The 26,453-nt window shown below is 40.1% G+C and overlaps 1 protein-coding gene across 1 annotated transcript in view; it reads left to right on the top strand.

The window, feature by feature from the left end:
• The first annotated feature begins 4,912 nt into the window (after positions 1–4,912).
• Positions 4,913–26,453, top strand: part of LOC115213087 (bromodomain-containing protein DDB_G0280777-like) — a 48,094-nt gene continuing 26,553 nt past the window's right edge. Inside the window, exon 1 of the mRNA XM_029782010.2 lies at positions 4,913–5,334. Coding sequence (XP_029637870.1) covers positions 5,159–5,334 — 176 coding nt within the window. The 5' untranslated portion in view covers positions 4,913–5,158. The remainder of the gene's footprint in view (positions 5,335–26,453) is intronic.

Raw genomic sequence — 26,453 nt, forward strand, 5'->3', positions numbered from 1 at the left:
GGACCCCCAAGGCTGATCATGCTTTTGTGGCTGAAGAGCTAGCGTTGTCCATAGACCAGGCGCTTTCACCGACAGCCCGTAAGACTGGAACTAACAACGACCTTCGTTTTGGGGTTCCTGAAGGCAGGCGTGTGTTCGGCTGCCTCTCTGACCTCAAGATGCAACGTCTCCACCTTTGGCCACCCTTTACTAATTGACCTCTCACCACTATAGGGTCGCCCACCGGCAACGACGGTCTCTTCCTTTGCACTCTCATTAGCGAGATACTCCACGGGAAAACACATACGAGTTAAAGAACATCTCTACCCAAATGCTTCTTCCGTCAAAAACACTAATGAAACGTCATACCCAAGCGATGCAAGTTTCCATTGAAGCCACAGAAAGAGATATTGGGAACTTGAGAAAAAAAGAAGCCATTCTAATCAACAAGTACAGCCTATGAATAAAGAGTAGATCGGAGTTGCAAACAGTTGGCTACTATAGCAATGCAAAACAACTCTTCAGTCACACACACTAAAGAGCAGAGAAGTCATAACCTTTTCTCCGGAGATTTCCTGGGGACCGGTCCTTAACCTTGAAATATTGAAATACCAGATACTAGATAATAGCAGCCTGTATTTTTAATTTTTCAACTTGCATTGTTTTGGTTAAAAAATATTCAAGTATATATATATATACTTTACTTTACTTTACTTTTTTACTTGTTTCAGTCATTTGACTGCGGCCATGCTGGAGCACCGCCTTTAATCGAGCAACTCGACCCCGGGACTTATTCTTTTGTAAGCCCAGTACTTATTCTATCGGTCTCTTTTGCCGAACCGCTAAGTGACATGCAAAGTTTAAATTAGTTAAAATATGTTTGTGACGTATTTCAAATGCTAAAAGGATAGATGGCGACATTGAAAAGATATGTTGTTTTTACACCCTTTTTACCATAAGAGAAAGTTTTCTCTACAGTGAAATTGTCGAGCTTCGTTGTAAAAGGGGACCGCTGGGTCAAAGGCGTCTCCATTCAAGGATAGGCTGGGAATCCTCTTACTGACACACTTCACAAGTTTTTAAACAATATAGGCGGATGGTAGGAGGCTGTGTTGATCCACGTCTGCCTTTCGGTAGGTTTGCAGTGCCCAGATCGAGTGTAACATCTAAAATATTGACTATGGTAGTGTTGGTCTCAATGGTAACCTTAAGCCAGAAGAAGTTAAGTGTATGGATCAGGTCCTTCCTAAATCTGTCCTAAATCTGCCCATTTGCGCCTCTAAAGATGGCAAAAGCATCATCTCTATATAGACCAAAGTGGACTGGCGAGAACTTCTTACTGTTTATACAATCCTTTGAGGTCGCACATATCCGCGCTGTTCAATGTTCTCATTGTCACATCGAAAGAGCTTCCTGAGTCAGTTCGTTTGAGATAGCAGGGTTTTTTCTGGCAAAAATAAGCGCCCTTTCTAGGAAGCCTTTCAATACAGATGGATAAAAATCCACTCTATCGAACCTCGCTCTGCCTCTATCCTGGTTTGCATTTAACCATGAAATTACTTCATTGGTGTGAAGGCGCGTGGCTTAGTGGTTAAGGGCATTCGGCTCATGATCGTAAGGTCGTGAGTTCAATTCCAGGCGGCGCGTTGTGACCTTGAACAAGACACTATATTTCACGTTGTTCCAGTCCATTCAGCTGGCAAAAGTTAGTTGTACCTGTATTTCAAAGGACCAGCCTTGTCACACTCTGTGTCACGCTGAATCTCCCCGAGAACTACGTTAAGGGTACACGAGTCTGTGGAATGCTCAGCCACTTGCACGTTAATTTCATGAGCAAGCTGTTCCGTTGATCGTATCAAGTGGAACCCTCGTCGTCGTAACCGACGGAGTACTCCTACTTCATTAGTATAACGTTATTGAGAAAAACCGAATGCCTTTCTTATGGCACCATTTATCTTCCTCGAAAGATGCTTAGTCACCAAACAATTCCCGATTTAGCTAGATTAATCAAGCGGCACTTGCGGGTTGGAGGCGAAAATCGGTTTAGGATCCTTGTTGGTGATAAATGCATTTCTCTTAGTTAAGGTTTCCACTCTGTCAGCTGCAACTAAAGAACTGGCTGACTCGTTCTTTATGCTGTCGTATGAATGAAGGGAAGCCCGTCTACACAAGTGTGAGATGCTATCCCTTAGCAACAAACCATAAATGCTGGTCTCTACTTTGTGTAGGTTCTTTCTTTTCTTTTTTTATCAGAGAAAAGTAAAACCCTATCTGAATTTTTGAGGAGACGTATACCTGAAGCAGGGAAGGCGCATGGCTTAGTGGTTTGGCTTTTCGACTCACAATCGTATGGTCGGGAGTTCGATTCCCGGCAGCACGTTATGTCCTCGTTCGTTCAGCTGTTTAGCTGGTAAAAAGGAGTTGTATCTCTTATTCAAAGGGTCGGCCTTGTCCCATTTTCTTGTCACGCTGAATCTGCCTGAGAACTACGTTAAGGGTACGTGGGTCTGTGGAGTGCTCAGCCACTTCCACGTTAATTTCACGAGCTGGCTGTTTCGTTGATCGGATCAACTGGAACATTCTTCGTCGTAACCGACGGAGAACCGGTGAGTTAATAATAACCTTGATTTGATAAAGCACAATCACGAAGACCATTGAAAAAAAAATATTAATGAACTTAAAAGGCAAGCAATTGATTGGCTGGAATCAATGAGGAATGCCCAATGGAGAAATAAACTGGACTTTTCGGTCTCAGACGAAGTACCAGTTATATCCGACGTAAGTTTGTGCTGAAAAGGGTTAGTGGGCATACGGAATTTTAGTTTTATTCTCTTATATGTTTCAGTCCAATGACTGTGGCCATGCTGGAGCACCGCCATTGTGATCATCTTTCCACTTTCTACCTTTGTCGGAGCGGCTTCTGGTGAAGGATGGAGTTCGATGTTACTGCCCTCCTCTGAGTTTCTTGCTTAGATATTGACTCATCCGGGATCTCGGTGAGCCAGAGGTCAAGTTCACGTTTGAAAACGTCTACATCCATTCCATGAAGGCTCCTCAGATGCTTCGGCAGACAATTAAACAGCTGTGGGCCCCTGAAACCCAAGCTATTGCAGTGCATCGTCCTTGCGCGAGATGAAGCAGTCGGCACAGTGGGGACAGCACCGTTTGGGGATCAATTCTTGGTGGAAATCTTCTAGATTTGATGTTGCAAGTATCGGCCTCCGAGGGTGAAGTTGTTTGGTCATAGAAATAGGGTTTCCATCTCAAGAGGCTTTATTTTTAAAAAATGGTCAATGAACTTGCCGAGAATCATCCTCGTATAGAGTTCGCTTGGCGGCATGGGTAGGTATATAAATAGGTTCGTGTGTGTGCGCGTATACATACATATATGTATACGTATAAGCATCTTGAACTAGTCATGATGCATACGTGCATATATATGTATGTATACGTTCGTATATATAAGTATTCGTATATTCTTTCTGTGTGTATTCCACTGACGAGGCAAAGCATTCCAAAATGCAAAGTCAGAAATCCGGGATCTGGAATTATCCAGTAAATTTTTACTAATTTCATCTTGTCTCTTTGTCTTCTCTCCATGTTGCTATGAGAACACTTAAGGTGGTTTTAGAGTCAGATCATGGGTGCTATTTTCAGCATGGTGGCATCTCGTAGATACCCTAATTTATAATTTTAATAATATAAGCATGTATATATATACGTTTATATATTTGTTGTGTGTTGCTTATATATGTCGTGTGTTGAAAATGGCTGACGGTTAGTAAGGAGAGACACAAATAAGAAAGAAGAAAACAAAGGACCACTGATGCGGACACAGGAGTGTGACCAAAGAACTCTGGCCGAAATAAGATTAAGATTATGAAAAAATAAATAACACTGAAGCAAAATAACACCAAATATATAGTGGCGGGTGTTTTATTGGCTAAACTGGCAAAATGACCATTCCGAAATATAACAAATATATATATAATATATATATATATTATATATATATATATACAATATATATATGCAACACACACATACACACACTCACACTTCTCACAACCACCAACAACTATTTGGCGTACCGCTATGTGATTAAGGTGTCGCGCTAATTCCGGATCAATAGGTCCCGGAGTTCCATTCTGGACTAAGCGTCGCGTTGTGGCATTGGGCAAGGCATTTCATTTCGCATTCCTTCCATCCCTTCAACTGAAAATATCAATATCAACGAAAATAAGGTGTGAGTGGGGGGGGGCAGTTACTCCAGAGACCGACTGGCGTCGCCATCTCGTTTGAAACTCCAGAGAAACCAGGATAGACGCGAAGCCAACTTCGATTAGTAGAGGTGTAGAGAGAAATAGAGAGAGAGAGAGAGAGAGAGAGAGAGAGAAACTGTGTGTGTGAGAGAGACGAGTGGTGAGGAGAGAGAAGCTGAAGGAAATATATTGAGAGGGGAAAGAAAACAGAGAGAGATGTGGAAATAAATGGAGGGAGAGAGAGAGAAGAGAGAGAGAAAGAGAGAGAAAAAAAGAAGAGAAAAAGAGAAAGAAAAAGAGAGAGAGATGTGGAAATAAATGGAGGGAGAGAGAGAAGAGAGAGAAGAGAGAGAGAGAAAAAGAAGAGAAAAAGAGAAAGAAAAAGAAGAGAGGGAAAGAAAGAAAAAGAAAGAGAATGAAAAAGAAGAGAGAGAGAGAAAGGAAAAGAAGAGAAAGAAAAAGAAGAGAGAAAGAAAAGAAGAGAGAGAGAAAGAAAGAAAAGAAGAGAGAGAGAGAGGAAGGAAAAGAAGAGAAAGAAAAAGAGAGAGAAATAAAAAGAAGAGAGAGAGAAAGGATAAGAAGAGAAATAAAAAGAAGAGAGAGAGAGGAAGGTAAGAAGTAAAAGGAATGTGAGTAGTTGAAGCTAAGTTATCTGCCGTTGGATCGCTTCAGTTGTCAGTCGGTACGGCTAGGTGTCGCCACATCAACCACTTCTCTCAGCAGAAAAATGGTCTAAAAACTCTTCTCTTCACTTTTATGTCTTCAGACCAACTCTTTTTTTTTTTTTTTGAAAAAAAAGAAGAAACTATTCTACATACTTGAAAGCATCCATCAGTTTTATTCCTTAATTTCATATTTTTTTCAGAATTCGATAAAAAAAAAGCTAATTTAATAATAGCAAAAAAAAGGTTGTCAAAATGTCTGACTTGATTTCTCTTCTGGATGCGACTTTGCGATTGATTTCCAACAACGGAGCCGAACGTCGCCTTTGGAAGACGACACCGAGCCTGGTGAAGCCCGGGGGGTACCCACCCGATATCCTACTGCACAAAGCTTCCAAGGAAGAACTGGAAAAACTCGAGTGTGGCATTTGGTGAGTGCTGGCCTCCTCTTCATTGTCTTCATCCTCCTCTTCCGACGTTCTTGTTTCGATTCCTCATCTGTCGATGGTTTATATGTGTGTGTATATACATGTATATATCTATATAGATACATGTTATATATACTGTATATATATATATAACATGATATATATATCATACATTTGTATATACCATACACTGTATATATACTATACATACTGTGTTATATATATATAAACTTATATATACATATATATATATACATGTATATATATATACTAATGTATATATATACACATGTGTATATTATACATACATGTATATATAGATATATACATGTATGTATATTATACATACTGTATGTATATATGATACATTATGTATGTAATATAATATACATACATGTATATATATACAGTACATGCATATACTATATATGTATATATACATACATGTTAATATATTTCACATGTTATTATTATGTTAAAGGTTATATATACATGCATGTATATATATACATGCATGTATGTATATATATAGCAGACATATGTATACTGATATGCATGTATTATGCAATGTATATGACACTATACTGATGAGATGTCATTGATGTATAGACATGAACAAATATAGATACATGCTCTAAAACACACACACACACACATATTACTGCTCTAACTTCTAAAGAGTGTACTTCTTTTACGGATACATGATCCACTGACTATATATATGTGTATATATATATATATATAATGTGTATATAACAGTCATTTACAAATAACCCCGAAATGTTTAACCCATTTCCTTCAGTCGATGCTTTGTTCGTTTGGTTTAACTTCTGTGCTTCTCCAACCAGAATCTGATCGACTTCCCAAACACTTTCCCCGAATATTCTTCAACTGGAGACATTCTCTTAAGCAATGCCGACTCTTCTTAGATTTTAGCTTCGTAGACATTTATGTTATTTATTCAATGTTGAGTCGAGCCAGAGTTGATAATATTCCGAGTGGTTTTTTCTTCCTGATTTTCCAATTTATTTCTGATAAACGAACTGACACCAGAGAAATGGAAATTTGAAAATGAAAACCTGATTTGTATTGCTGGATACACGGTGGTGGACAAGTGACATTATGCGGGTACATATGGGGGTGTGTGGCTGGGTGTCAGAGTTTGTGCAGATATCTTATGAATTACAATTCTGGGTAGGGCGGGGCCTATACAAACATTTTGCTTCAACATAATTATGTATATATTATATAAATACACACACACCACATGGGTAAATTTTTACATATATATATATAATATATAGGAGAGTATTGTAGTTTGCTTGAAACATTGTGTATTGTTTGTTTGTAAAGAATAAAATGTTTTGAAAGACACAACAAGGCACTTGCAACGACTCCACCAATTCCTTGGGATATCCGAAGAAGGAATTTGTATTCCCAAATATATCAGACTATGGATGATTAAATTACAACAGTTCTTAGAGTCCATTCTTTGTATTATACTGCATTGTTGTGCCATTCAAAACTGCTACTGCTCTTTCTAGCACAAGGCTTTCCTGGAAGCCTCTTAATGTGTTTGAATGTACACAGGATTTTTATGTGAATAATATATAGTTTATTGACTAATATTTTTTTGTTGCTAGGCCACTGGTAATAATAATTTCTACAATTCTTATTAGCCTAATATTATTTATGTTTATATATACACACACACACACACCATATAGGTAAATTTTTACAAATATATATGTGTGTGTATATAAGGATAACTACTTTCTGCCCTTCACACACACACACCAAAAACAAAAATTGTATATTCGGAATTTACATGATACAACACATATTCGTAGAAAATTTATTTTTTAAATCCTTTTTTTCTGAAAGTTATGATCATCCAAATTCGGTGGTGGGGGCAGAAATCTGTAGTTATACCATATATATATATATAGAGAGAGAGAGAGAGAGAGAGTTGGCGATCTTTCGGAAGAAGTATATCAAAATTGAAAGTATTTGCTCGGCAGTTTCCGTAAAAAAACATTTTTTTATTTCCTTAATTCCTTTTTTTAGCTGAATCGCTCGTGTTTATGTATTTGTGTGTGTGTTATGGATGAGAGGTTCTAAAGAAGTTTTGTCCGGCCTCTTACAAGAACTCGAAGATAATTCTGACAGTGAATAAAACATTTCAACGATATGGATTAACTATTTTACACACACACACACACACACACTCTCTCTCGACTTGTTGTGGAGACCGTGAAACATGTCAAGGCCAACTGGTTTTATTTTTCTTTCGTACAAAATGTATTTGCGTCTGTTTAAAGGTCCTCGGCGAAAGGCCGAAAATCAGGTTATCTACTTCAGATTTATTTTTAGCTTTCTGATACGCTGCGTTGTACAAACACTATTTAGAAGGGTACCTGTTCGGGTGGATGTATGGGGAGGGGGTTTGTTTTGATGTCGAGTTATATTGAGGACAGTTTAACATTAGACTGAAGTTATTATTCAATATTTTTTGTCGGGTACAGACAAGTTTCTCATACTTTACAGAAGGTGTCAGCCTTCGTTGAACCATTGAAACTGCGAAGTCACTGACAGATGAAAACTTCGAAAACAGTCACCCCCACCCCCCACACACACACACTTCTTGTAAAGGCAATGTAATTATATATATTTTCACACACACACACACGTCTCTATTGCAAGCAACCATTCCTGTTTGGTCTCTCTCTCTCTCTCTCCTCTCTTTGTAATATATATATATATATAATTAAAATCTTAGGATCTTTTCCTTTTGATATCCAAATCTTAGGGTAGCAAGAATATTTATCGAAAAAGTTCTTAGTGAGCAGTGGTCTTGCGAGAAGGGAAAAATAAGTTATTCAGGGAAGAATACGGTTTACATTCAAACACAAAAGAAGATACCCAAACAATAGGATATCTGACTCGCTAGAAAGAGCAGTTATATATGAAGCCACTAATTGCTTGTCAATCCGAAAATGATATATATATATATATATATATATATATATCTATCTATCATGCGTGCCTAACGCTATTACTATTTTGGAGAGGTTGAAAATACTAATTGTTGTTTAGTCTCCAGGTCACCTCTGGTATGTTATAGCATACCGTTTGGAATAAGTTCAGATATTATCCGATATGTTCCTTTCGATAAGACGGGAGATAGATAAGCCGGGGCTTGAGGGAGATTTGGTCGCTATTTTCCCAACATCGAGCGACCCATTTGTTGCCCATTTATACGACAGCGAATGTCTTTGCTAAGGGAAAAACGTGTCTGAAACATGAATGATGGCGTGTAAGTTACAAATGTTATGTAATAACCTCGGATATATGTATAACAAATACACGTTCACAGCAGTGAGATATATATATATATATATACATGTTCGTATATTACAAGCTAAACCCAATTCTCTGATGACCACATGTTTGTGAAATATGCTTTGCTGACGAAAATAAATCTACAAATATATATATATTCTGTGAAGATATGAGTTACTGTGCTGCTATGTAGAGCTGTATATGGATGTCTGTTTCCTTTATAACCGACTTCATTATCTATGAAGTTATGTAAAGTGGAGGGAGGGACTAAGTGACTTATCTCCGAAAACTACTACCACCACCACCACTTCTACTACTACTACTACCCGAGAGTAACCTGTCTTATGACATCTGCAGCTACATGAGAAAGCCTCTACATAGTCGCTCGACGTGCTAGAAATGAAAACTAAATATCCGTCATCACATCCAGCCGCTCCAAACATGCAGAAGGATGCATTGCATAACAGTTGTAAGCACACTGCCTGGGGGAAAAGACGAGATGGTCATGATTGTAACGCCTTTAGATCGTTAAGTTTGCTCGAACGGGACTGATCATGGGGCTAAGCAACATGTTTGAGGTGAGCCAACATGTTTGGTTGTTCGACCGGCTGGAAATACCAACCAAATGTCCTTCAAAACGCACGCTGTTGTCTTGAGCAGAATTTCATTGGATAATGTAGTCCTTGAAGAAACGTGTTAGCCATAGCTGGAATGTCTTTAAACGTGGATTCGTTGGTCAGGGTTATTAACCTGGTGCTAGATAACGTGTTTCAAACCTCCAATAACATGTGGCTGTTAGTCGTTCCATGTTACTATTTATTTGTTAGATATTTTACAAAAGAACTCCTGTTATTGTTGACTTCACTGAGATTATTGCATGTTTATACGATATTAACAATACACTCTTTAGATACTACATGTTCGTATATTACAAGCTAAACCCAATTCTCTGATGACCACATGTTTGTGAAATATGCTTTGCTGACGAAAATAAATCTACAAATGTATTTTTGAATTGTCTTGCACTTTGGACAAGTGTCTTCTATAGCCCTGGGCCGATTAAAGCCTTGTGGGTGGATTTGGTCGACAGAAAGTGGAAGAAGCCCATCGTATCTGTATATGATTGTGTGTGTGTGTACCTTTGTCTAGACATCGCTCGTGAAAGATGTAGATAAGCATCGTTGTCAAACACAAAGAATGTTGCTCGTTTCAAGTCTTCTGTGAAAAACCTGTCTAGCCGTGGGGAAATATTACCTTACTTATAAAACAGGTGAGGGTTGGCAACAGGTAAGGCTTCTGGTTACAGAAAAATCTGACTCAACAAATTTGTCTGATTCCTGCAAGCATGGAAGAGTGGACATGAAATACGATGATTCCCTAATATTATTACATGGCTCTGGTTATGGTGCCATTTGACCAATTCTTTCATACTCTGCATAAAATGGTGGTGACTAGCTAGAAGTGTCCACTCTTTTTTTTTTCTCTTCCCCCCTCACATGCATGGTAGTTGGAATGTTGGCAGTCTTAGGTAGAATTTGATAACCATCCTATCTCTTCATCATTTTAACCTCCACATATCCATGTTTCCATGGGTTGGACAGAGTTCATTGAGCCAGATTTTCTACGACCAGATGCCTTTCCTATCACCAACCCTGTTTCCAAGCAAGGTTACCATTTGCCCCATGGCCAGACATGTTTGCACAACACTGCTTGCAGGAGAGTGATACGCATAAACAAGTATCACTTAATATCATGACAAAGAGAAACAAACACACATACACTACCTCCCTCTCTCTCTCTCTCATACAATGGGCTTCTTTCAGTTTCCATCTACCAAATCTACTGCATGGCTTTGGTTAGCCTGAGACCATGGTAGGAGACATTTAGGTATCATACAGTGGGACTGAACCTGAAGCCATTTCAGAAGCAAACTTCTTAACCACACACACACACACACACACACACACCCATGCCTGCACCTATCATCATCATTGTTTAACATCCGTTTTCCATGCTGGCATGGGTTGGACGGTTCGACTGGGGTCTGGGAAGTCAGGAAGCTGCACCAGGCTCCAGTCTGATCTGGCAAAGTTTCTACAGCTTGATGCCCTTCCTAACGCCAACCACTCCGCGAGTGTAGTGGGTGCTTTTTACGTGCCACAAGCACAGGGGCCAGAGGAGCTGGCATCAACCATGATCAGATGGTGCTTTTTACGTGCTACTGGCACAGAGGTCACTTTTATTCTTTTATTTGTTTCAGTCATTTGACTGTGGCCATGATGGAGCACCATATATATATATAGATAGACAGACAGACAAACTTAGTAAGCACAAGCAAGTAAGGCAACCTTTCTGTGGTTTCTCAACCTATTAGAAATAACACCCAAATCTTTCAAACACACCCCTGATGTCTTCAGAATAGGAGGAGATGGCTGGAGGACCTGTGATCAGAGCTGACCTAGGGCTAAACAACATAAACAGGATAGTTTTATTGAAGTGTTCTCTTTTGTTATGTATCCTGTTGACTCTTTCCTCTTCTAAAATATAAAAAGAATATGCACACACAGTTTTTTCCACTCTACGTAGGCCTTTTTGCTCTAAATCTATTATCTCACACACACACAGTTTTTTTCCCCTCTATGTGTGTCTGTGTTTGTGCCTCATCATCTTGACAACTGATGTTTGTGTGTTCATCATCATTCATCATTGTTCACAGTCCATCATGTCTTTATGGAGGTCCTGCTGCTGGATGCCTGTATCCCTGGAGATTACATCAGAGTAGAAGAGTGTGCGCCCTCTGGTATTGCGAGTAGATGGCTTCCAGAGGAGAAGAGTAGAAATTACCTCTTTTTCAGCTCTACAACAACGTCCAACAAACTGGACTCTCCTACCTTTCACAAGAGATGACACAGGTGGTAGTTAGTTTCCCATATATTTGCATTTTGGTTGGATGGCGCTTCCACGAGAGATTTTGAGCTCTCATAAGGAGGCGAGTGTAGGTTCCATCCAACCGCCTCTCAAGTTTCTTTGATAACATCCAGGTTTCTGAGCCATATAGTAGAATTGGTTCGACTGTGGCTCTGAAGATTTCAAGTTTGAAGTCTCTACTTAGATTTGATGACCAGATTTTATGCATGTCATTACAGGCTGACCAGGCCATACCCTTTCTAGTTAGAAAATCTTTTCCAGATGATGATATGTATGATTCAAGATATTTGTAATCAGAAACCATATTTAAGGGCGCATTGTTGAGAGTATGGATGATGCAATCACTGTTGGACAGGCACTTGTGTGTTTACGTCCCCATAACTTAGTAGTTCAGCTAAAGAAACCAATAGAATACATAGTAGGCTTAAAAAGAATAAGTCCTGGGGTTGATTTGTTTGACTAAAGGCAGTGGCTCCAGCATCACCCCTGTCTGAAAGAAATAAAAGATCTTCGTCGTCATCATACATCCATTTTCCATGCTGGCATGGGTGGGATGGTTTGACAGGAGCCACATCGGGTTCCATTGTCTGTTTTCAACATGCTGTCTACGGCTGGATGTCCTTCCTAATGCCAACCACTTTAAAAGCATATGGGCTGCCTCCTATGTGACACCATCACCAGTGCTTTTCATGTGCCACCAGTGGGTTTTTTTGTTTTTCACTTTCTCGTTAAACAACATCTGTATAGTATAGGCATGTGTGTTGTGTTGATAATTCAAAGCTGCTTAAGTGATAAATTCCATTTGAAAGGTAAGTGTTCAGGTGGATCTATGAGACTCATCATCTCCGTTTCTGACATAGGGATAATAACCTAATAATTCTTTTATCACCTTCACTGTCTGGCCAGCTTACCTCCATTCACAGACTCTCTCCCCCTCTCTTTACCTAATTAATCTCTCAATCTCTTCTTCCTCCATCTTCTTCCCTCTAATCCTTGCCATCGGTTGTATAAATCATATTACATCTGAGGATTAACCAGTAAGGTCAAGCTGACATGTGTGTGTATGTTTGTATTATCCTACGTGACATTTATCATGCAATAGGTGTTGTTAGCTTATCTACACACACACACACTTCTATATTTCCTCTAGTGGGACGTTTCGAGAAGTATTTGACAAGCATCAAAGCTATCTCTCTCTCTCTCATTCCCCCTCCTCCCCTCTCTACCCTTTCTGTGAACTGTCCATCAGTGTTAAAACACTTAGCTGTGAGACCAGACAGAGTTGTGTGGCAAAGAAAATAGTTTTGGCTCCAATCCTACAGCCTGGCACCTTGGTACTGTGTCCTCTGCCATAACCCCCAGATCAACCAAAGTGGAATTTAGTACATTGAAACTATACGGAAGCCTACCGTAGGGACCATTTCCTTTTTTTTTTTTTTTTTTTTTGAGGCTAGATTTAACCCTTTTAATACTAATGGTCAGCCCAAGACTGACCGTTACTCTCTTTTACTCTTTTACTTGTTTCAGTCATTTGACTGCGGCCATGCTGCAGCACTGCCTTTAATCAAGCAACTTGACCCCAGGACTTATTCTTTTGTAAGCCCAGTACTTATTCTATCGGTCTCTTTTTGACGAACTGCTAAGTAACAGGGACATAAACACACCAGCATCGGTTGTCAAGCGATGGTGGGGGGACAAACACAGACACACAACACACACACACGCATATATATATATACATATATATGACGGGCTTCTTTCAGTTTCCATCTACCAAATCCACTCACAAGGCATTGGTTGGCCCGGGGCTATAGTAGAAGACACTTGCCCAAGATGCCACGCAGTGGGACTGAACCCGCAACCATGTGGTTGGTTAGCAAGCTACTTACCACACAGCCACTCCAGATAGTTCTATGATTCAAACTTTCTGTTTTAAAGAGATCTAAATTAAACCCTACCATCCAAATATCATCTTCATTTAGGTTCCAGACACCATTTCAATAACGATCCTTCATTACAGATCTGTGTGATAAGGAGTTTGCTTCCCGACTACATGGTCCCAGATTCAGCCCCTCTGCATGGCACCTTGGTCAAGTTGTCTCTATGGTAGCCATGAGTCAATCAAGCTTTGTATGTGTGTTTCTAGAGTAGAAAGCTAGAAGTGTGTTTGCCATTGCCTGTATATATATAAGTTTGGATTTATTCCCTAATATTATTATATATATATATATAATATATATATATATATATATATATATATATATATATATATAATAATAATAATTAGGGAATAAATCCAAACTTACAGGGAAAAATTAGATTTAGGATTAAATCCAATTTTATAGATAAATATATATTATATTATATTAAATTAGAGAAAAACTATTAGGCAAATCAAACGATGAAAAACATAAGCCAATACATAGAATTAATTTTAAAATATAAAAGTTTAAAAATAAAAATTATTTAAATAATTTGATTTGCCTAATAGTGGTTTTATCTCTAATTTAATATATATATATATTTATATATATATATATATATAATATAATTAAATAATGGTAGAAATTGATATTAATCAATTAAACCAGTGGCCTGGCATATTTAGAAAAAATCCAAAGATTAAAATATTTTTTACATACAAAACTTAGAGGACCAACCACTAAAAGTGACAGCAGCATTAGATATAGACGTCAAAATCACCATTTTCCACAAAGAATTTGTTCTCAAGAAAAAAACTCAGCAAAAGTTTTTTTTTGAGAACAAATTCTTGTGGAAAATGGTGATTTTGACGTCTATATCTAGCATATAGGTGTTCACTTATATAGCGCTGCCTCGACTGGCTTCTGTGCCGGTGGCACATAAAAAGCACCATCCGAACGTGGCCAATGCCAGCGCTGCCTCGACTGGCTCCAGTGCCGGTGGCACATAAAAAGCACCATCCAAACGTGGCCGATGCCGGATCCCCCTGGCACCTGTGCAGGTGGCACGTAAAAAGCACCCACTACACTCGCGGAGTGGTTGGTGTTAGGAAGGGCATCCAGCTGTAGAAACTCTGCCAGATCAGACTGGAGCCTGGTGCAGCCCCTGGCTTCCCAGACCCTGATCGAACCGTCCAACCCATGCTAGCACAGAAAACGGACGTTAAACGATGATGATGATGATGATATATATATATATATCAAAGGAGCACTCCATCGGTTACGATGGCATGGGTCCCAGCTGATATGATCAACAGAACAGCTTTTCTTTTGTTCCAGCCACTTGACTACGGCCATGCTGGAGCACCACCTTTTGTTGAACAAATCAACCCCAGATCTTATTGTTTGTAAGCCTAGTACTTATACTATCGGTCTCTTTTGCCGAACTGCTAAGTTACGGGGATGTAAACACGCCAACATCGGTTGCCAAGTGATGCTGGGAAGACTGACACACACACACACACACACACACATATATTCTTTCAGTTTCTGTCTACCAGATCCACTCACAGAGCTTTGTTCGGCCCGGGGCTATAGTAGTAGACACTTGACCAAGGTGCCACGCAGTGGGACTGAACCCAGAACCATGTGGTTGGTAAGCAAGCTACTTACCACACAGCTAGTCATGAAATTAACGTGCAAGTGGCTGAGCATTCCACAGACACATGTACCCCTAACATAGTTCCCAGGGAGATTCAGTGTGACAAGGCTGGCCCTTTGAAATACAGGTGCAACTCATTTCTACCAGCTGAGTGGACGGGAGCAACATGAAATAAAGTATCTTGCTCAAGGACACAACATGTTGCCAAGAATTGAACTCACGACCTTACAACCGTGAGTCGAATGCCCTAACCACTAAAGCCACGCACCTTCACATATATATATATATAAATAATGTTCTACCCATGCCAGCATGGAAAGTGGATGTTAAACGATGATGATAAATATGGTGCAGCCTTCCAGTTTGCCAGCCCTGGTCAAACCATCCAACCCATGCCAGCTTGGACAACAGACGTTAAATGAAGATGATCACGCACACACATGGAAGTTGTTAGCATGCTAAGCTGTGATTTGGCTGTTATTTCTTGCAGGTCAAAGCAACTACTTAGTAACTCCATTGGGTTATATTATTGTATGTGTGTGTAATGTACAAAGGATAACATTTTATATGTATCATCATCATCGTTTAACGTCCGTTTTCCGCGCTAGCACGGGTTGGACGGTTCGACCGGGGTCTGGGAAGCCAAGGGCTGCACCAGGCTCCAGTCTGATCTGGCAGTGTTTCTACAGCTGGATGCCCTTCCTAACACCAACCACTCCGCGAGTGTAGTGGGTGCTTTTTACGTGCCACCTGGACTATGTATGTGGTATATATATATATATATATATATATATATATACATACATACATACACACACACACACACACTATTCATATAAATACAGTGTACATTTAAACACATAAGAGGTATCCATCATAGGATTCCTTTCACGCTAGAAGGAACAGCTAAAGTTCAAACCACTATTAGGGATAAAAACTCGAAGGGAAGGAAAAATAAAAACATTTACCATCTATTACCTGGACTATGGTTTCAGACTTTTTTTTAGCAAATAAAATAAAATAAAATTAGGGTTATTTGCTAAAAAAAAGTCTGAAGCCATGATCCAATAGATAGAGGGTAAAGTTTTTATTTTTCATTCCCTTCGAGTTTTTATCTCTAATAGTGGTTTGGACTTTAGCTGTCCCTTCTAGCATGAAAGGAATCCTATTTTATGTGTTTAGATGTCCACTGTATTTTATATGAATAATATATAGTCTATTGACTAATTTTTCTACATGCTAGGCGACAGGTAGTAAACATTTCTATAATTCTTTATTACCCTGATATCATTATATATGTATATATAGTTAATCCAAACAAGAAAGCACAAAAAAACACGAGGACGTGGAACAAATATAGTATTATTGGACGCTCAGGAAAGAAGGAGGGTTTAACGTTTTGAGCAGAGCTCTTCATCGGAAACATAGGCGAAGGGAAGACAGGGGAAAAAAATCGCCAACGGTACACACGCACATACTTTTGTAATGTAAACAAGCTTCTTCTTGGTCCTTTATCTTCACAACCCCCCTCTAATAAACAATAGACATTCTACTATATCTGGATCTCATTTAGAGTTTTTCCTTTTCCCAACTACTCCACCGTATTTGCATTTAATTTAACTTGTGTCATAAGTCTACCCACAAACACACACCCTCTCTCTCTCTCTCTCCCTCTCTCCCTCTCCCTCTCTCTCTCTCCCTTCTCTTCTCCCTCTCTCCCTCTTCTCCTCTCTCTCTCTCCCTCTCTCCTCTCTCTCTCCCTCTCTCTCTCTCCCTCTCTCTCTCTCCCTCTCTCTCTCCCTCTCTCTCCCTCTTCTCCCTCTCTCCTCTCCCTCTCTCCCCTCTTCTCTCTCCCTCTCTCTCTCTCCGCTTCTCTCCCTCTCTCCCTCTCTCCCTCTCTCCCTCTCTCCTCTCTCTCTCTCTCTCTCTCTCTTCTCTCCTCTCTCTTATCTCTCTCTCTCTCTCCTCTCCCTCCCTCTCTCATATCTTGCAGTCAACAGCCACCACTACCCTCCTGCATACCTTACAGACCAATAAGGGTGCTTCTCACCCTGCTGCAAACAGCAGCTGAACTTTCTTCCCTTAAATTCCGCTCTTCTTACCCTTCTTCTTCTGTTGCTAATTTAGACAACATTGGCTGACATAATATTAGATACATACAGCCTGAATAATAGTTGGGATGGTCATGGCTGGAATGCTTTTGAACACATGAGTATTTAATTAGAGCTTACTTGAATGTAAACAACAACAACGATCCTACCTCTTGGTCATGTGATACTAAGTAACATTACCAAGACATTGCATCATACACACACACACACACACACACTGACGTTACAGTGTTATGGTAACAGATGTCTGCCTGATATATTTTGGTTTCTTCGCGTCACCCTATCTTGGGTGCCTCAACTGCTGAGCTGCTCCCAGTTTGTAGATCTTTCATCTTTTACTTGTTTCAGGTGTTTGATTGCAGCCATGCTGTGATGCCAGTGCCACCTGACTGGCTCCCCGTGCTGGTGGCATGCAATAAGCACCATGCATGCATGGGTCGTTGCCAGTTCCACCTGACCGGCTCCCCGTGCTGGTGGCATGTAAAAAACACTATCCGAACATGGTCAATGCCATCCCCCCTCCCCCTACTCTGCCCCAACTGGCTCCTGTGCCAGTAGCATGTAAAAAGCGCCATCCAAATGTGGCCGATTCCAGTGCCACCTAAGTGGCTCCTGTGCTGGTGGCACATAAAAAACAACCACTACACTCTCGGAGTGGTTGGTGTTAGGAAGGGCATCCAGCTGTAGAAACACTGCCACATTAGATTTGGAGCCTGGTGTGGCTTCCTGGCTTGCCAGTCCCCAGTCAAACTGTCCAACCCATGCTAGCATGGAAAACGGACATTAAATGATGATGATGATCTTTTTTGCTAAACTAAGTTTCAGGGATGTAAACACCCCAACACCACAATGGGCTTCTTTCACTTTCTGTCTACCAGATTCAGTCACAAGGCTTTGGTCAGCCTTGGGTTATGGTAGAAGTCACTTGCCCAAGGTGCTATGCTGTAGGACTTTCAGTATATGATTAACGGCATGTAGGGTAAATACCTGAGGTTTTGATGCCATTAATGATATGCAGAGCACTTCTCTCCTGCCCCTCATCAGCTGCTCTGACCAAATGGCTGTGTGATCAGTTGTTAACTTTGCATTTGCATTCTTTTCATGATTCAGAACCTACTGAGTGCCAGTTTAGCTAAATGTTTCATACAATGGCCTCTCAGATCATCATCATCATCATTTAACATCCGTTGTCCATGCTGGCATGGGTTGGACTGTTTGACCAGGGCTGGTAAGCTGGGAGCCTGCACCAGACTCCAGTCTGATTTGGCATGGTTTTCTACGGCTGGATGCCCTTCCTAATGCAGACCACTCCAAGCGTGTAATGGGTACTTTTATGTGCCACCAGCACAGGTGCCATTTGCGTGACACTGGTATCTGCCACGACTGCAATTTTGCTCAGCTTCATGGGTCTTCTTCTCAAGCACAACATAATGCCAAAGTTCTTGGTCATTGCCTCCTGGAGAAACTGCACAGAAGCCTGTCAACATACTTGGCTTAGTGGTTAGGGTGTTTAGTTCACAATCGTAAGGTTTTATGTTTGATTCCCAGACGCATGTAGTGTCCTTGAGCAAAACCCTTTATATCACATTGCTCCAGTTAATTTATCTGACAATAATTACTTGTACCTGTAATTCAAAGGGGCCAACTTTGTCACATTCTGTCTCATGCTGAATCTCCCTGAGATCTACATTAAGGATCTGTGTCTTTGTGGTCTACTCAGCCACTTGTCAGTTAATCTCCCAAGCAGGCTGTTCTGTTGATCGGATTGACTAGAACCCTCATCATTCTAACTGATTGAGGGCCAGTTAAGAAGCCTGTTAAAAGGAACATCCCTGTTCTCGGGTGACGCACCTAATCGTGGGGGCAGTTCAGCACCACCACCTAGATCATAGGTACCTTTATGAGAAGTATTGAGGCCAGGTTTTACTTTCCTTCCACTTGTCTCAAATTCTCTTCGGAGGAGATGTGGGTGCCCCTCGTACATGTTGTTTTAAGGGCTGATATTTCCTGATGCCAATATTTCAGTGTTGCATAAGCTAGAATCGTTAACCATGTCACAAAAAATGCTTAATACCATTTCTTCTGACTCTGCATTCTAAGTTCAAATTCCACCAAGACGGATTTTGCTTTCATCCTTTCAGGATCGATAAAATAAGTACCAGGTAAGCATGAGGGTCAATGTAATCAACTTAAACCCTACACCCCCTCAAATTACTGGCCTTGTACCAAAATTTGAAGCCCATATTTCAGTGTTGTGCCTCTACTAGAGTCAGAGGTGGAGGTGGTTTTGGGCTGTACAGCTCTTCACTAAACACCGAGATTAAATGTTGTCACTTTAACTTTTGACTAATGACCATATTTTGCAGGTTGTTGTGGCTGATGCCAGTGCTGCCTGACTGGCACCCATGCCAGCGGCACATAAAAATGCAGGCCAATGCCTCGGCTGGTGGCATGTAAAAGGCACCATTTGAGCGTGGCACATAAAAAGCACTATTCGAGCATGGTCGATGCCAGTGCCACCTGACTGGCCCCCATGCCAGTGACACACATAAAAAGCACCCATCACGTTAGGAAGGTATCCAGCTGTAGAAATCTTGCCAGATCAGATTGGAGCCTGGTGCAGCCTCCTTGCTTGCCAGTCCTCAATCAAACCGTCCAACCCATGCCAGCATGGAAAGCGAATGTAAAATGATGATGATGATGTGTTGTTTGAGTGAAATCATTAAACAATGGCTACCTATCTGGTTTGCTGTCTGGGGTTTTATGGTCGTACACAACACTATATTTTTCACTGTTCATTTTAACCCTTTAGTGTTCAGATTATCCTATCAAACATAATGCTTATTGATTCCCATTGATTTGAATTAATCATGCATTATCTCATATCTTCAAGATCTTGATGGTGTAATTACTGGGGGTTTTTTTTGTACCCTTACTTTGACATCAGCCAAGTTGTTCATTTCTAGTCTTCTGTGAAAAATATGTGCTGGAAATGGAGGGAGAATGGTCTTGCTTGGAAAACCTGAGTTGGTTGGTGACAGAAAGAGCATCGGCGGTAGAAAATCTGCCTCAAATTCTGCCTGACCCCAGGAGCAATCTTGAAAAGTGGGACATTGTAGGGTAGGGTAGGTGTGAGAGCCTGGATCTGGTCAGTTTGAACATAAAACAGATTAAATATTTTGGCCGGATTAAATACTAAAGAGTTAACTCTCTTGTGGTGACAGAAAGAGAAACATTCGGCGGTAGAAAATCTGCCTCAAATTCTGCCTGACCCCAGGAAGCAATCTTGAAAAGGACATTGTAGGGTAGGTGGAGAGCTGGATCTGGTCAGTTGAACATAAAACGGATAAATATTTTGGCCGGATTAAATACTAAAGAGTTAACTCTCTTGCAATTATTCGTGAGGCACATAATAGCACCCTGTCCACTACTGACCACCCACTAGCACACAGTGGGCAAAAAAAAAGACTTTTGTTAAAGATTTCTCTCTTTTCTGCCCCGCCCCCCTGGACATTTGACGACGATGATGATGTGTGTGTTTGTGCCTCCCCCTGTAACTTAGCAGTTCAACAAAACAGACCGACAGAATAAGTACCATGCTTAAAAAAGAAGTGCAAACATCGATTTATTTGACTAAAAATTGTTGATGGGGATGCCCCAGCATGGCCACAATTCAATGACAAACAAGTAAAAGATGAAAACGTGTTTGTATATATATGCAACGTCTGTGTGTGTGTGTGTGTGTGTGTGTGTGTGTGTGTGTGTGTGTGTGTGTGTGTGTTACGTAGGATCTAGAAATAGCAGTGTTGAGATGTTCTGAGTAAGCGGTTTTTATTTGTTTTGGGTTGTTTTTGTTTCCTTTCATGTTTTTGTTTCTTTGCACTCAATGTTTATTTCCTGGTTCATTTAGTGACCAACTTCGTTTCCTCCGTTAGTCACTTTACTAACACCTTTACTAACATTACTACCTTATAATGGTGTCTTGTCTGTTCGTTCTGTGTAATTTTCAAAATACCAAGCTATTTCACAATCATTCTTCAATTCTGGGTCACACTGCCAGTTTGACCTTTGTAGAATTCTCTTTTTGTGTGTTTTTTTCTTATCTTTTATTGTCTTGTGACATAATGAAACCAGCTTAATGACTGTATTGATTAACGAGATAAGATGAAATGATTTGCGTACATAATACCATACCTTTATATTATAAGTTCAAAATACACCCAGGTTAACTTTGTCTTCCATACTTCTGGGGTTGATACAGCAAGTTGCAGTGAAGCGGAAGTAAGAGCAACAATGCCCTTCCTTCAAACTCTGTAATTTGGATCTTAAACCTTTCATTACCATATTTCTGTTGAAATACACTGCCTTGAAAATAACAAAGAATTTAGCAAAATAATCTTATTGTGCCTTAGAAGGGTCATTATGCCAATAACAACACACTCACTGATTCCATATCACTTCTTTATTGTTAATCAATTGTTTAAATATCTAACCAACTTACGAATCAACCATTTGTTTCATGTGCTGGTTATACAGTCAATCAGTTGTTTGTGGAAGTCCCTTTGTTGCTATTCATGACTTCTTCAAGGTAACAATAAAGAAGTGATATTGAACCAGTGTGTGTGTGTTATTATTGGTGTAATGATCCTCCCAAGACTAGATTTCACATCAAGAATCTTGCAAACCAAATACAAAAACGAAATTAACAAAATAACTTTATCATTATTAAACTGGTGTAACTTGGAATTTGGATTGAAAGTGCAAATGTGGCTCTGTGGTTATGAAGCAGGCTTCCCAAGCATGTAGCCTTAGGTTCAGTCTCACTATGCACCAGTTTGAGCAAGTGGATTTGGTAGATAGAAATTGAAAGGAACTTATTGTATATACACGTGTGTTTTTATGGACCCTTACTTTGACATCAGCAAAGTTGTTCATTTCTAGTCTTCTGTGAAAAATATGTCTGGCAATGGAGGGAGAATGGTTTTGCTTGGAAACAGCTGAGGGTTGGTGACAGAAAGAGCATTCGGCGGTAGAAAATCTGCCTCAAATTCTGCCTGACCCCAGGAGCAATCTTGAAAAGTGGACATTAAATCTAATTGATGAAACAACTGGACAACTCATCACTGAAAATGTTTTTATGTCCATTTTTCCATGCTTTCATGGATCAAATGGAAGATTTTCTAAGACAAGGTGCCCTTCTTGTCACCAAACCTCCCTTGTTTCCAAGCAGGGTAATATTTGCCCCATGGCCAAACATGTTTTTTCACAGAAGACTAAAAATGAACAACATTGCTTGTATGATGGTGATGCTCATTTACAGCCATCATGTGATGTCAAGATCAGAGTGTACGCATGCACACACACACACACACACACATACGATGAGCTTCTTTCAGTTTCTTATTTCTTTATTGCCCACAAGGGGCTACACACAGAGGGGACAAACAAGGACAGACAAACGGATTAAGTCGATTACCTCGACCCCCAGTGCTTAACTGGTACTTATTTAATCAACCCCGAAAAGATGGAAGGCAAAGTTGACCTCGGTGGAATTTGAACTCAGAACATAGCAGCAGACGAAATACCGTTAAGCATTTCACTCGGTGCACTAACGTCTCTGCCAGCTCACTGCCCTTCTTTCGGTTTCTGTCCATCAAATTCTCTTCCAAGGCATTGTGTCGTCCCATGGCTGCCCAAGGGACATTCGGTAGGATTGAACATGAAAGCATGAGGTTAGGAAGCAAGCCTCCCACCCACATTCCCATGTTTACTTTGAGTGTGATGGACTTTTCGCAACCCAATTCTTTGATTGGAAACACTTAGCAAGATATTGCACTGTGGAACTCAGCCTGGACTGGCATGGTTGGAGTTGGAGCTTCTTAACTGCACAGTCACCCCTAGCCCCACATCCATCCATCCATCATACATACTTACAGTTGAGATACGCTAATGCCAGCCTGATTGCACCTCTGACATGTGGTATATCCAGCCTTGCTGACATGCCATACTGTATCCTCTACTGCAACATGAACTGTAACACTCATACAGTATAGGTGAATGTGTTGTGAGTTAGGGATTAGTGACATAGTTGTTTAGTATGGAACTTAGGAAGTGTGGTGTGGCTTGATTCTGTGCTTGTTGATTAACTCAGGTCAGCTTTGATGAGACACAGGTGTTGTGTGGGTTTATGAAAGAGAGTAACACCTTTACAGTATTTGTATACAAGAGAGAGAGAGCTGCTTCTGTAATGTGTGGCTTTTGAGATAGCTCTTTGCCGTGTGTATGGGTGGCAGAAAGAGGGGTAAATGATCAGTAATACAGAAGGTGGAGGAGGGGGGTCTCTGTGCTGTATATCTGTGAGCGGGGCCTTGAAATTAGTCCTCTGTTTGTAATTAAATTGTGTATTTATAAGATTGATTAATAAAAACACACGGCAAACATAGCCACCAGGCTGTTTTTTAGTATCCTAATTGGTTGGAAGCCTTTAGCGATGCCATTGTGGAATTTTGTATTATTAACAAAATAGAATAAAAATTACATTGTTAAAGATGGATTAATTTTATTCCTACCAAAATATATTGAAGAAAATCTGTATCTGTAGAATAGGGGCTTAAGTCAAAAATTGACATCTTAGAAATGGGACTGTTTCTCTCAGATCTTCCTTCACAAACTATTAATCCCTTCTGTCCCCAAATTTCTGTTGAAATTAAATTTAATAAAATTAAGGCCTTAATTTTATTAAATTTTGATAAAGACAAAGAATTTAGTATAACTTTGTCTGGTGTTTAGAACATAAATGAATATGAAATCTTGGAGGAAAGTTTTAATGCAGATCTCTTTGACCCTTCTGTTACCTTATTTCTGGTGAAGTACACTGGATTTGTTTCACTTAATATCGAAAATAATGAAGAATGTTGTAAAATAACTGTCTTTATTGAAATTGGTGTTTAGAATACAAATTAACATGAAATCTTGAATATTTTAAATAGAAAAGCTATTAGTTCTAAATCTCTGAACAAGAAGCAGGCAGCAACAGTACAATAGAGTTTATTTGCCAACATAAAGTGGCAGTCCTGATTAGGATCAGTGTTGCTGTTATTTACTTAAAAATGTGAAGTTTATATCATAGAACCAGGAGCAATTTTGGATGGGTTGCTATGAAAAGGGTTAAGAAGTTTGTATGTTGGGGACCAGAGGTGCAGTTCAAATGTGTATCATTCTGTAAAACAAACTCCTATTTAACCCTTTTGTTATGAAGGAGCAGCTTCGGGTGGCTTGGTCCCAAAAGGATTAAATTTGTTTTGAGCATTTCTAGTGCAGGGAACAAATTAGTCTCTGTGAAACTGGAAATTTTAATGCATCCTATCAGTTTATATTTTTTATGACACCATCCCCAGTAACCCAATAACTGGTTCCAACTTCTAACTCCTCAGCCTTCTCTGTGTGTGCGTGTGTGTGTGTTATCCTTAAGTCTGTAATATTTGTCTGATATTTCTGTTCAGTAAGGCAGCAAGATGGCAGAAACGTTAGCACGCCAGGCAAAATGCTTAACAGTATTTCATCTGTCTTTACATTTCGAGTTCGAATTCTACAGAGGTCGACTTTGCTTTTCATCCTTTTCTGGTCGATAAATTAAGTACCAGTTGCATACTGGAGTCAATCTAATTGACTGGCCCCCTCCCCCAAAATTTCGGGCCTTGTGCCTAGAGGATAAAAAAAATATTTCTAGAGTCATAAGGTGGTGAGCTGGCCGAATCATTAGCACGCCAGGCAAAATGCTTAGCAGTATTTTGTGTGCCGCTACGTTCTGAGTTCAAATTCTGCCGAGGTCGACTTTGCCTTTCAACCTTTCGGGGTTGATTAAATAAGTACCAGTTACGCACTGGGGTCGATATAATCAACTTAATTCATTTGTCTGTCCTTGTTTGTCCTCTCTGTGTTTAGCCCCTTGTGGGTAGTAAAGAAATAGGTATTTAATCTGTCTGTACATTCTGTGTTCAAATTACGCCAAGGTCGACTTTGCCTTTCATCCTTTCGGGGTTGATTAAATAAGTACCAGTTACGCACTGGGGTCGATATAATCAACTTAATTCATTTGTCTGTCCTTGTTTGTCCTCTCTGTGTTTAGCCCCTTGTGGGTAGTAAAGAAATAGGTATTTAATCTGTCTGTACATTCTGTGTTCAAATTACGCCAAGGTCGACTTTGCCTTTCATCCTTTCGGGGTCGATAAATTAAGTACCAGTTGTGTACTGGAGTCAGTCTAATCGACTGGCCTCCTCCCCAAAAATTTCGGGTCTTATGCCTAGAGTAGAAAAGGATATTTCTGTTCAGTATGTGTAGTATCCTGTGTCTGGTATTTCTGTGCCATGTGTGTGTGCTGTGTCTCTATAGATCTTATTATATATGCTGAAGTAATATTAGAAAAAAACTGGCTTGGAGTAGTAGATACTTGACCTACATTTAACATGGGGTGGATGAAGATAGTACAACTAACTAGTATGGGTGGGGAGGGGGGCTGAGGTTGCAAGACATGTTTAATAGGTTTATAATGCCACTGCTGCTGCTGATGATGATGATTAACATGGTAATGTCATTTGTTATTTGATTCTCCTTGTACATGTTAGATTCTCCATCAAGCTTTTCTCTTGAGGACAACCTTTTACTCTGTTAATTTTCATGTTTCTTTTTATTTCTTTAATCCCAAAACTTCTAGTTTTGAGGTTTCTAAACTATTTCTCTCTCTCTCTCTCTCTCTCTCTCTCTCTCTCTCTCTCTCTCTCTCTCTCTCTCTCTCTCTCTCTCTCTCTCTCTCTCTCTCTCTCTCTCTCTCTTCCCTGTAGCTTGTTTCATTCTAAAAGCAGCAGCAGGGGCACCTCCTCCTCTCTTGCTTTTCCAATGTCCATGACTTTTCTCTTACTACCGCTTACACCCCTCTGCCACCTTTGGAAGTGTCTGTAGGGCTACCATTCTCCCCAATGGTTATCTCCAATACAGCACCACTCACACCTTTCTTTGCAGATGTGTCAGTCTATCTAGTTTTATCAACATGACCTGTCCTCTTGGAAATAACCCCAGTTCCAATATCCACCACACACACACACACACACACACACACACACACACACACACACGCACACACACTATTTTTGAAAGTTTCT

The sequence above is a fragment of the Octopus sinensis genome, linkage group LG1, assembly GCF_006345805.1.
Source record: "Octopus sinensis linkage group LG1, ASM634580v1, whole genome shotgun sequence".
Taxonomy (NCBI): Eukaryota; Metazoa; Mollusca; class Cephalopoda; order Octopoda; family Octopodidae; genus Octopus; species Octopus sinensis.